At 40.2% G+C, this 13,411-nt stretch overlaps 1 protein-coding gene across 2 annotated transcripts in view; it reads right to left on the bottom strand.

Annotated features, from left to right (window-relative positions):
* The window catches only part of DNAH5 (dynein axonemal heavy chain 5), a 332,322-nt gene that overhangs the window by 125,054 nt on the left and 193,857 nt on the right, over nt 1-13,411 (bottom strand). For both annotated transcript variants that reach the window (XM_024981527.2, XM_015459121.3), the window contains exons 46-50: nt 12,841-12,983; nt 11,746-11,880; nt 2,982-3,104; nt 2,592-2,805; nt 727-950 (exon numbers count right to left, since the gene is read on the bottom strand). In XM_024981527.2, coding sequence (XP_024837295.1) covers nt 727-950; nt 2,592-2,805; nt 2,982-3,104; nt 11,746-11,880; nt 12,841-12,983 — 839 coding nt within the window. The remainder of the gene's footprint in view (nt 1-726; nt 951-2,591; nt 2,806-2,981; nt 3,105-11,745; nt 11,881-12,840; nt 12,984-13,411) is intronic.

Here is a 13,411-nt window from a genome sequence, read left to right as displayed (position 1 = left end):
TGCTGATGAACCTATTTGCAGGCCAGGAACAGAATCGCAGACACAGAGAATGGGCTTGTGGGCACAGCAGGGGAAGGAGAGGTGAGGAAAACTGGGAGAGTAACACTGAAATGTATACTCTATATGTAAAACAGAAGGCTAATGGGAAGCTGCTGCGTAACCCAAGGGGCCCAGCCTGGGGCTGAGATGAGCCAGAGGGGTGGGTTGAGGGGGTGGGAGGAAGGCCCAAGAGGGAGGGGATCTATGTATATTTATCGTTGATTCACTGATAATCAATGATAATTAACCAATACAATATTGTAAAGTAATTAGCTTCCAATTAAAATTAAAAAAAAGATAGTTACTTTTTAAAGTTAAAGATCAGGTTTATAATGTGAAGTTTATAATGTGAAGACAGACATAATAAAATCAACAGGCATTTTTGCCATTGTTTAGTATAAGAAAATTATGATGAAAAACAAAATTAATTTTACCTTTTATTCTACTCATTAGAAAATAATAGTATACACTGTCTCCTTAAACATAAACCAAATTTAATTGGAATTTTTAAGAAAAACATTTGGCATACTTTCCCTTTACATTAGTAAAAAGCCACAAAAGAAAAAAATATCCATGCTAAAACATCTCAAAATATTTTCATGCCCATAAAAATTACATTACTAAGAATATTTAGAGTTTATAATAAATAACAAAGTTACTTGTTCTACTTTCTTACGCATCACTTACGTCTGGTTCCTTGATAACCTCTGGAGTAGTGTTCAGCATTCCCTGCCAGATCCTAGAAAGATCTCGAAGGTTAAAAACGTAATGGAATTTTGCAGGGGTTGGGAGCATTTTAATCTTAGTCATTTGCCATAGTCGACGTGTCAGGGGCACCAACTTCGTCACCCAATCTCTCACTTCTTCTGAGAAACCCCTCTGGGTACAGTAATAACCTACCCCAATCACACCTGAAAGAGGAAAAAAAGTCGCAACATTTTGACTGACAGTTCAAATCAACTAAATTAAAATGAAAAACGTAATGTAGAATATAAATACAAGGACACATTTTAATAGTTAACCACATATTAAAGAAATTTTGATTAATTAATTTGGGAGGGGGGTTAAACCTAAAAAGTAGGTATAGATTCAAGTGAGTTAGCATTCAAATACTGAAAAGCTGATTAAGAAATGCTGCTGAAAACTCTAGCTGAACTAATTCAGTATTATTAAATGGGTAACAATGATGAATATATAAAGTTGCATTGGACAGATAAGAAAAAGAAAGGTCTCACGAATCTTCTAAGATTATTAGTTCATTCTTTTGTTGCCATTCCATGCATTATAATATATTTTGATTTACTTTATAGGCAAAATTTTCCAGGCCAAAAAGGATAATTAAAAGTGATAATAGTCATTCATTCTGGTCCATTTACTTCTCCCGAGTTTAGATAGGTCTGGTGTCATTGGTTTCAAGCCTCTGCCCACTGCTGTGACTGAAGGCAGATATTGCCAACTCCACTACCCTAGGGCGCTAAGAAGACCTTCTAGTCTGCCAGAAGTTAATTAGGGTAATCCTAATTAGTTTTTCCTCAGTCTCAATTTCAGCGATGGTAAATTAATACCTAACACGAACGCATGCATAACTTTACACTCTTTCTCTGAAAAGATTCCATAATCAGTTTCTAAACTCATTTTCATTACTCAGTTAAATAAATATGGTTATCGATTGTGCTAGTGTTTCTTGGATGATTTCTGACATACTACACATGTAATCAATCAATAATTTATTTACAACCCTATAAATTACTCTGAGGATCAGACTCTGGCTAATCCCCATCCTGAGAGATATTATTGATATTTCTTAGGCTAAAATCATTACATGGGGTGGTTAGGTATCAGCTACATAAACTGCTGGTGTGGAATTGTATCAATCCAGACCTGAAATACATGTACCCATGAGGAAGGCATCTCATCATGTCTAAGACCACTTAATATTTAACTTCCTGGCTTAAGAAGCTAGCAACAATATCTTAAAGAAATACATAGGTAGGGGCTTCCCTGGTGGCTCAGTGGTAAAGTATCCTCCTGCCAATGCAGGAGACATGGGCTCAATCCCTGGTCTAGGGAGATCTCACACGCCCTGGAGCAACTAAGCCCATATGTCACAACTATTGAGTCTGTGCTCCAGAGCTCAGGAACCACAGCTACTGAAGCCCACTCACCCGAGAGTCCACTCACCCTAGAGCCCGTGCTCTGTAATAAGAGAAGCCACCTCAATGAGAAGCCTACACACGGCAACAAAAATAGCCCAAGCTCTCCTCAACTAAAGAGCCTGAGAAGCATCAAAGAACTAGCACAGCCAAAAGTAAATAAATAAAATTATATCTTTCAAAAAGAAATACATAGGTATAAAAGATCTACCTTGACACCCAACTCAACAAATACATAAAAATGCTTTTACAAACAAAATACACTCTTGAAAGTGATAAAGACAGCAGACTAGGGAACCACTCAGTGCTCCCCTCTGTGTGGACCTCTGGGTGGATATTTTCTCATTGCAACCCAAGCAGGGATTCTCCCCTTCCACGCCCCACTGACATTCATTTTACCAAAGATCTTGTCCACAGAAGCATCAGAGGGTAGCGTGCAGTTAAATATCGAGAACTGCCTCTTGAGTCGCTGTGGTATATCATTGCGTCCACCCCCAGGATGGATCATAGCTGCTAAAAACTGGATGTCCACAATGCTGGTAAACTCCCCAGGCTTCTCTAGATTATAAAATCCATTCTGTTCCAGCAGCTGTCGTACTATCTCATTAGTAACCTAAGAAAGACAACTTTCAGAATTAAAAGGTCATTCCTTTATATCCCAGGATCTAAATAACGGACTTAATTGGAATTCAGGAATTGCAAGTTGAAAAAAACAGAAAACCATTTACTCATCAAAAAATAAATCAATGATGAACTAAGCAAATAAGATGCCCAACAGGATTGATATACCTGGTCTCCCCACTCATTGATTACTGGCATATTCACATCATCAATGAAGATAGTCATCTTCTTTCCTGCTGGAGGGCCATATGTGGTGCCCATGCGTTTATCCACATAGCTCTCTATTGTCCTCTGTTAAATGAAAAGGTCAACAGAAACATCTGTGAAAATATCCCCTAAGACACGGTCGATTATTTTAAAATTCCAGAAATGTTTGAAATGATAGAAATTACTCATAAAAACCCCAAAATGTCCCTAATTCTGGAAAACAGAGAATGAGGTACCTAAATTTTCTTGCATAACATTCATTTATAACCTTTGAAAATCGATTTTATTTAGAGGTAAATAAAGTGGTAATCAATGTAAATTTTTAGATGAGACTTCTATTTTTTTTCATTTTTATTGCAGTATATTTGCTTTACAATGTTGCATTGGTTTCTACTGCACAGAAAAGTGAATTAGCTACACAGATACATATATCCAGGCTTCCCTTGTGACTCAGAAGGTAAAGAATCTGCATGCAATGCAGGAGACCCGGGTTTGATCCCTGGGTTGGGAAGATCCCTTGGAGGAGGACATGGCAACTCACTCAAGTATTCTTGCCTGGAGAGTCCCCATGGACAGAGGAGGCTGGTAGGCTACAGTCCATAGGGTCACACAGAGTCAGACATGACTAGCAACTCAGAAATGCCTGCAAGCATTCAAATATTTGGATGAGGCAGCTAGGCAGCTGGTGTTAATCCCAGCGATGAGCACCTAGGAGTGGGTGCAGACTGTGTGATGAGGAAGAGATGTCTATGTTTGGATATGCTGATGTTGTTATGTTCTAGGTCATCTAAGTGGGGAGATGCAGTTGGAGACACCAATCCAAAGATACGGTTTTCAGTGACTATTCAACAGGCAGCAATTCCAAATTCAGGAAGAAATCTCAGCTTCTAGGTTCACAAACTATTGAATTTTTCTCCCTCCTTTGTTTTTGCTTTTGACAATTTAGCTTTCTTATAGCTTACTAGTAATGTCCTGCTATTTCAAAGACACTAGGGTCATAATGAAGAGGAAGAAAGTGTAGGTATGTGGCTATTACTCCATGTTGCCTCACTTGTTCCATCCTTGGTTTTTAGCTCTTAGAAGACCCCCCCAAGACATAAAATCTTCATGTCCCTATGAGTTCTTATCAATGGACAAGAGACTATCTGGAAGAATCTAACCTGCCATAGGGAGTTGTCAAGAGATTATTAATTGCTTTATCCACTTAAATTCATTGAAAAGGAGAGCTAAATGTAGCCTAGTACATTACTTTAAATGGTTTTATGTTAGGGGATATGAAATTCTTCTTGCCATTGTATTGTCATGGGAAATTTGTGTTGTAATTGGATGGAGTGTGATATATTTATGTACCTTTCCATTTAAAAATGGTGAAATTTTTTCATATCCTTGGTATTATGTATTAAAATGATGATGGAAACTTACAACTTGAAATGGCTAAACTGGAGAGTTTTACAAGGACAGTTGTATAAGTTTTCCTTTCTCTCTTGGCCTAATTTCATGGATGTATTAGGTTGGTGCAAATCTAATTGCGGTTTCAGATGGTGAATTTTAACTCATTATAGAGAAGTGAGGTGAAGTTGCTCAGTCATGTCCGACTCTTAGCGACCCCATGGACTGCAGCCCACAAGGCTCCTCCATCCATGGGATTTTCCAGGCAAGAGTACTGGAGTGGGGTGCCATTGCCTTCTCCTTTAACTCATTATAATTAGGCTCAAACACATCTGAATTAATCAAAATAGGAACCATTACAATCAACACACTTTTGCCAATGAGAAATAAGTTGGTTTATTCATGTAGGGTAAAAGTCTGTACTTTGGGATTAGACAAGCTCTTGGAAAGCATTTTCTGCCTCCTGCTGGTTGTGGAAGCATTTCCCCTGCAAAAAGTTGTCAAGATGTTTGTCAAGATACTTCAAGATACTATTTTTTTTTTTTAGGTGGTCAGTTGGTGAGAGATTAGGTGAATACGCGGGATGGGGCAAAATTTTGCAGCCCAATGTGTTCAACTTTTGAGGCATTGGTTGTGTGACGTGTGGTTGGCGTTGTTGTGGAGAAGAATTGGGCCCATTCTGCTGACCAGTGCTGGCTGCAGGACTTGCCATTCTCACTGCATCTCATCGATTTGCTGAGCATACTTCTCAAATGTAATGGTTTCTCTGGGATTCAGAAAGCTGTAGGGGATCAGACTGGCAGCAGACCACCTAACAGTGACCATGACCATTTTTCGGTGCAAGTTTGGCTTTGGGAAGTGCTCTGGAGCTTTCTCAGTCCAACCACTGAGCTGGTCATTGTCAGTTGTCGAATAAAATCCACTTTTCATCACACATCACAATCTGATTGAAAAATGGTTCACTGTTGTTGAGTAGAATAAGAGAAGATGACACTTCAGAATGATTTTTTTTTATTTGCGGTCAGGTCATGAAACACTCACTTATCAAGCTTTTTCACCTTTCCAATTTGCTTCAAATGCCAAATGACTGCAGGATGGTCAGCGCTGAGTTCTTCAGCAACTTCTCATGTAGTTATAAGAGGATCAGCTCTGATGATTTCTCTTAATTGGTGGTTGTCTCCTTCCAATGGATGGCCGCTATGCTCCTCATCTTCAAGGCTCTCATCTCCTTTGCAAAACTTCTTGAACCACCACCGCACTGTCTGTCTGTTAGCAGTTCCTTGCCCGAATGCACTGTTGATGTTGCCAGTTGTCTCCACTGCTTTACAACCCATTTTGAACTTGAATAAGAAAGTCACTTGAATTTGCTTTTAGTTTAACATCATTTCCCTAGTCTACAATAAATATAAAATAAACAGCAATAAGTCATTAGCAAAAAAACATAAAGTGAGAAGTGTGCATTAAAATGATGTATAACATAACCACATTTATTTAAGGATGCATCCCAATAGTAAATGGCAAATTTCAACAATGCAAAAACTGCAATTACTTTTGCACCAACTTAATATCTTGAAAGATTGTTACAGTCATTTTAACTGATTAGTTCTTCATCATACAATAAGGAAACTATTTTTTGGATAAGTGGAGAATGCATTTTACCTCAATATACCTCCAGTTTCTCTTATACATTATCTTTATTTATTTATTAAGTTTTTTTTATATGGACCATTTTTAAAGTTCTTATTGAATTTGATGCAATATTGCTTCTGTTTTATGTCTTATGTTTTTTGGCCCCAAGGCATCTGTGATCTTAAGCTCCCCAGCCAGGGATCAAACCCATACTCCCTGCATTGGAAGGCAAAGTCTTAACCACTGGACGAGCAGGGAAGTCCCTGTGTTTTATCTTTAACATGACTTAAACCATGAATCAGTGGGAAAGAAATGAGATCTTTAAGACTGAGATTCTAGAGCACGAGAACCATGAAGCCCTTTCTGTTTTCTCTGCGGTGCTGATTCAGCTTACTGAGCACATACATTTGAATAACTGATTGATTTCCAAACTACATTCCATGCAAATGGTAATGCTATAGTCAGTAGTCTGGGATTCTTCCCCAGTGTCCCCATTACCCCCTTCCAACACCCCTTCCATCAGTTTTAATGTTCCTTTCCACATTGCTAGGACATTTTTTTATAGAGCAGAGTGCAGTTCCCTCCTGTACCATCTGAGCTTAGAATGTAGCAAAAAGAGGGTGTTGTCCTCCACTTTCTGAGGGGAGAGGAGTGATTTATTGTGACTGCATCTGCCCCAAAACAGATCATGTCAGGCTACAGATACCAGTTTGGAGGAGGAAATGGCAGTATTCTCCACTCCAGTATTCCTGCCTGGGGAATCCCATGGGCAGAGGAGCCTGGAGGGCTACATCCCATGGGGTGGCAAAGAGTCAGACACGACTGAAGCGACTGAGCACGCACAGACACCAGTGGGCAGACTTCTGAATGAGGAGACAACGGTCTTCAGATCATGGAAGCCTGTGGAGCTCAGAGCACAGATCTGAGAAGCCTCTTCTCAGTAGCCCTGTTTAGCTTTTTTTTTTTTTTTTTTTGGTTGCACTGGGTCTTCATTGTGAGCGGGCTCTTCGTTGTGAATGGCAGGCTTTTTCTAGTTGTGGAGTGTGGACTCTAGAGCGCAGGGTCAGTAGTTAGAGCACATGGGCTTAGTTGCCCCAGAGAATATGGGATCTTAGTTCCATGACCAGGGATTACACCCGTGTCCCCTGCATTGGAAGGGGGATTCCTCATCGCTGGACTGACCACCAGGGAAGTCCCCTTGTTTAGCTTTGGCTGTGATTATAAGGAGATTCTGAGCAGGGCTGGACCCTTTGTATAATGGAGGTTGGGATAGTATCATCCACGTCGGCACCAAAAGACAAAACTAAATCTGTAGGAATAAACAGAAGCATCTCTGTAGAGAACAAATGTACAGATACCAATGCGGAAAGGGGAGATGGGATGAGTTGGGAGATTGGGACTGACATATATACACAACTGTGTATAAAATGGATAGCTAATGAGAACCTACTGTATAGCACAGAGAACTCTACTCAGTGCTCTGTGGTGACCTAAATGGGAAGGAAATCCAATAAAGAAGGGATGTATGTGTGTTAGTCACTCAGTCATGTCCAACTCTGTGAGCCCTGGACTGTAACCCACCAGGCTCCTCTGTCCATGAAATTCTCCTTGGACAAAGGAGCCTGATGGACTACAGTGGGTGGGTTACCATGCCTTCCTCCAGGGGATCTTCTCGACCCTGGGATCGAACCCAAGCGTCTTACATCTCCTGCATTGGCAGGTGGGTTCTTACCACTAGCACCACCTAGGAAGCCCCTCCAAAGTGGTTAAGTTCTATTATAATTTAAATATTGCTTTTTACTGTATCTCCTCCTCTCTGGACAATGATATGCTCTAAATTAGTTGTTTGTTTTTCTCATATGAATGAGTGAATGTCACAGCCTTGTAAATTACCCACCCTGCCCCCAGTCAGGCCTGGAAACTTTTTTATAAGTTATAGACAATGTCTCTAGTGAATGATTTACAATTTTGTCTAGACTCTGCTGTTTCCCAAAGAAATCAGTTACTGAACATATTTGCAATATTGTGCCATCCACCTAATCCCTGGTCTCCTTGACCTACTGTCCCACTTCATCCATCCTTCTGGTGATATAAAAGCCCAGTCCAGTTAATAAAATCAAATGGGTATATTCATTTACTGGAATATTGTCTGTCTCATCCACTAGAATAAAAGGAGTGCAGGCACCTTGTTTATCTTATTCATCACTGCCTCCTGGGTGTCTATAAAGGTGTCTGGTATGATATATTTATCAGTAAATATTTGACACATAGATCAATAAAGATAAGAAACTCGGGAGTCATCTTTAATTTTTTCCTCTCTCTCCTATCCCTCTCTTCCAACAATATCCACTCAATCAAAAACAAGTCCTGTCCGTTCTGCTTCTCAGCCCCAATTTGAATGCATCCTATAACCATCTCCTCTTGAGTCTCTCTGAATACAGCCCTATCTTTCCCATTAGCAGCCAGAATGAACTTTCTAAGTGGTGATGCAATCCTGCTCAGTATCCCCATGATTCCTTATTAGTGGCTTACAAGGAACACCATGATGCTCCCTGCTCACTTCTCCAGACTCGTTTCTAAATATGCCTTTTCAGTCTTTGTTCCTGCCCATCATGGTCTTCATTCATTCATATTCAGTTAACAACAACAACAACAAAAAAACCACATACCATAAAATAATGCTCCTCTCAGACTGATTTACAGTGCTCATTAAGAGATTCTTATTTACATCCCTAAAGTATCCATTTATGAGCCAAAAAATAAATAAATAAAACTCTCAGAATTAGTATTGTTGTTGTCTAGTCTCTAAGCTGTGTCCGATTTTTTGCAACCCCATGGATTGTAGCCTGCCAGGTTCCTCTGTCCATGGTACTTCCCAGGCAAGCATACTGGATTGGGTTGCAGTTTCCCTCTCTGGGGTAGCTTCCTGACCCAGGGATCAAACCTGAATCTCCTGCATTAGCAGGTGAATTCTTTACCACTGAGTGACTAGGGAAACCCCAAGATTAGTATTAATCAAACACCATTTGTAAAATATTGACTTAGATGGATGATCGCCCATAAAAATCACTTCTTTCAACCTGGCTTATTGGTAAAAAGTTAAAATCTCTAGGAAGGGCCTGGACTATGGGATGTATGCTGTTCTCTAAGAATAGACGACAACTTGACTCTGAAATAGCAGAATGATAGTCATGATGACATCACCTTAAGCCATCAGTGGCACCAAAACAAAGATTCTGACCTTGTAGTCTGTCCAGCTCACACACACATGGGATGTTTGGGTGAACCCCAGTTGGACAGTGCCATTTTAGCCATAAAAACCAGATGGTCAGTCATCCAGATAGACAGGCATGGAGTTGAGGAAAGCCATTCTAAGCAACATGTGGGGTCTTCCCAGACCAGGGATTGAACTGGTGTCCAGTGAATGGTGGCTCAGCTGGTAAAGAATCCACCTCCAATGCAGGAGACCTGGGTTTGATCCCTGGGTTGGGAAGATCCCCTGGAGAAGGGAACGGCAACCCACTCCAGTATTCTGACCAGGAAACTCCCATGGATTGTATAGTCCATAGGGTCGCAAAGAGTCAGTACGACTGAGCAACTTTCACTTTCCCCTGCATAGCAAGGCACTCTCCTAACCACTGAACCACCAGGGAAGCCCTAGAATTCTCATTTTTAAAAACCAAAACTTATTGCTATGTCAGCATTTATAAGATGGCTGTTGCATTCAAAACACTTTAAGATTATTTTTTAAAGAAACAAATCTTTTCAGAAATTCCCTCAAGAAATTTTCACTTTCTTCTTACTTTCTGTATTACTCACATTTTTAAAGATATGTGTGAATTGCTTGCAAAAATATTAATATTTGTTTGAGAAAGAAAAAGAATCATCTCTCTTCAAAGACTAACTGAATTCCTTAGCTAAAAATAGGGTGACCATGTAATTTTTGCTCAGATTTCATACATTGGTTAGTGAGGCGGATGCTATTCATTATTTATCTGAGACAACAGAAGTTAACTGGACAGTCCCTAGCAGAAAAGGACATAGAGCCTGTCCTCCTACGGATAAAACATGTGAAAGTGACCCTATGGTGAAAACAAAGGAAGCTCAGAAGAAAACAATCTGTCCAGCAACAGACATGGGTCCCTGATACATGTGCCATTGTGGTAACACGAGAGGGATGAACAATATCTATCTTCTCATCTACAATTTCAATTTGGTTTGGAGCCAAGTAAATGGGAGACAAATGCTCTCAGCTCCATCACCCCTTGTTTAGCATGAATGGCTGAAAATTATCATGAGCAAGTTAATTACAGCAGTTGGGCTAATTGAAAGCTTTCTAAAACTAATGAGTCTAGCTTACTAGGAAGCCCTGATGCTCAGCAGTCAAAACAGGCCCTAAACAGAGCAGATGACCCCAAGATGGCTCTGAACAGAAAAATAAACAGTGAAGTGCTGAGACCCCCTTCTTACTGAAGGATAGGAAGGATCTGGGTTAAAGGTTATTAGCTGTAAATCCAACAATTGAACTCCTAGAGAAGAGATGCTAATACTTTGAAAATCTGCTTTATTACTCTTCTGATTATTATACCTCAGTATGGTAATGCTTCTAGAAATTTACTACATGGTTTATGAATTTTATATTAATAAACAGGATGTTTTCTAGATTATGTGTGCCCTTTTCCAGGAAATGAATAAGTATTTCATGTTATAGACATATAAAACACAGGTCTTTACCACCTGAGAGGGGTAAATATTACCAAGAAAGATACCAGCTCAGTCATGTCTGACTCAGTGTGACCCCACAGACTTTGTAGCCCACCAGACTCCTCTGTCCATGCGATTTCCCAGGCAAGAATACTGAAGTAGGTTGCCATTTCCGACCACAGGATCTTTCCGACCCAGGAACTGAACCTGTGTCTCTTGAGTCTCCCACATTGGTAGGTGGATCCTTTAACACTAGCGCCACCTGGGAAGCCCCAATACCACCAAGAGGTACTGGTAAAAATATGTGCCGACTCCCTGCCATATACTAAGGAATGTGGCTAGCCTTTGTCCTGGTCCCTAGGTAGGAGTCTAAATTCTTGGAATTTCCTGAATAAAAAGGATGTCTTTGTTACTAATGGTGGGTCTTTCAGACCACTTATGCCAGAAAGACTAACCATATGATTAGAGTGTTAGGGCTTTAAACCATGTCATATCAGCTCATCTCCCAGGGGGAAGGGGCTTGGAGATTGACTTCAATCACATAGCCAACTGATCATACTTCTGTAATAAGACTTTAATAAAACCTCTGCTCTGTTCACCGAGGCTCAGGTGAGCATCCTGGTTGGTGAGGTACACAGATGTGCCTGGAGAGTAAATACATCCTGTGACAAAGAGGGTTCACATTCGAGACCCTCCCAAACCTTTTCCTATGCATCTCTCCTTTTGTCAGATCCCAATTCATATCTTTTATAATAAAACCACAATCATAAACATAACATTTTCCTGAATTCTGTGAGTCATTCTAGTGAATTTTCAAAACTAAGGGGTCACAGGAACTCTTCAATCTGAATAATAAAGATACTGGAAAACATAAGTAGAGGATTTACAATGGCTGTGAAACTGCAGGTGAAGTTCAGTGGGTACATCAGAACAGTCGTGAGATTTAAGCCTCCAAAGCTCATCATAAACCTGGGCTCAGTCAGCTGCACCCAAGAGCCAGTACCTGAAACATCAGTGGGGTGGTTGCAGAAGAAAAGTTCAGACTCTTGATCACGTGGCTTTCAGGATCATATTTCGACATAAATCCTTTGATTATGACTGTCTTGGCTGTTCCTTGTTCACCAATTAACAGCACAGCCTACAGTAGAAATTGAGAAAGAAATAAAAGAAATACAATAAGATGACTGTCATGGGCTCAGCTGTGGATATGAGGACGCCCTAACTCCCAGTACTTCAGAAGGTGACTGTGTCTGGAGATAGATTCTTGAAAAAGATGATTATGCTAAAATGAGACTATTGAGGTGTGCTCTTATCAGTCTAACGGGTACCCTTAGAAGAAGACATTGTGCTACACAGAGAAGCAACAGGCATGCACACACAGAGACGAGGGAGGACACAGTGAGAAGATAACCACCCAGAAGCCAGGAAAGAGAGGTCCCCAGAAAAACTAAACCAGCCAACACCTTCATCCTGAACTTCAAGCCTCCAGAACCGTACAGAAAGAAATGTGCGCTGATTAAGCCACAAGGCTGTGGCATTTTGTTACAGAAGCCCTGGCAAAATAGTACAATAACTAAAAGAGAGGATTTCTCTTTGGAGAAACAAGTCAAAACTCACATTCTCTCTCTGTCTGTCTCTCTCGCCATATATATATATATATATATATATATATGAAAAAATTAATTATGAATTAAAGCTATTCAACTCTAATATTGTTGCATACATGCTCAGTCATCTCTGACTCTTTGCAACCCCATGGACTGTAGCCCACCAGGCTCCTCTGTCCATGGAATTTTCCAGGCAAGAATACTGGAGTGGGTTGCCATTTCCTTCTCCAGGGCATCTTCCAACCCAGGGATCCAACCCAAGTCTCTTGCATCTCCTGCATTGGCAGGTGAATTCCTTACCACTGAGTCACCTGGAAAGTCCCTAATACTGTTACTGAGGAATAATAAAAGAAGTAGTATACTAATTTGGGTAATATTTTTATTTATTGTAAACAGCAATAAAAAGCATTCTAAAATGAATGCAAGATGCTCCATGTTTTCAAGTGACATTTCCAAATGTGTCATTTTAAATAAAACTGAAAGTGCCATACCTTGCCCTGTTTAGCAATGGTTTTAATTAAGAAGTCGGTTCTCACGTTGTCAACATTTGGCACCAGGATGGAGCCATATTCTGGGGTGGTGTTAGATGGATAGACATATTCCTCAGTACATGTGTTCCAGTGCATCCATTTGCCTGAGATGAACAGAGAACACTTACATCTTCATATTTCTATTAATAATTTAATTCCTAATTATAAAGAGCAGACATTTTTGACATCTCATGAAGCCATCTTCCAAAAGCTCCTCAAAAAATAAAAATCATTAAATTCAGACATCTAAGTATTTAAGTATGTGTTCACTGAGTCAAAATTCCCAAAGGAGCTATTCAAAAGTGGTAATAGAGGAGTTATCTTGGAATTCTCTTTTTAAATATGTTCTTGTTGTTCAGTCAATAAGTTGTGCCTGACTCTTCAACCCTGTGGACTGCAGCACGCCAGGCTTCCCTGTCCATGACCATCTCCCCGAGCTTTCCCAAACTCATGTCTATCGAGTTGGTGATGCCATTCAGCCATCTCATCCTCTGTTGTCCCCTTCTCCTCCTGCCTTCAATCTTTCCCAACA

This window comes from Bos taurus, chromosome 20, assembly GCF_002263795.3.
Source record: "Bos taurus isolate L1 Dominette 01449 registration number 42190680 breed Hereford chromosome 20, ARS-UCD2.0, whole genome shotgun sequence".
Lineage (NCBI taxonomy): Eukaryota > Metazoa > Chordata > Mammalia > Artiodactyla > Bovidae > Bos > Bos taurus.
The sequence above is the reverse complement of the archived record's forward strand: the minus strand, read 5'-3'. Positions and strand labels throughout refer to the sequence as shown.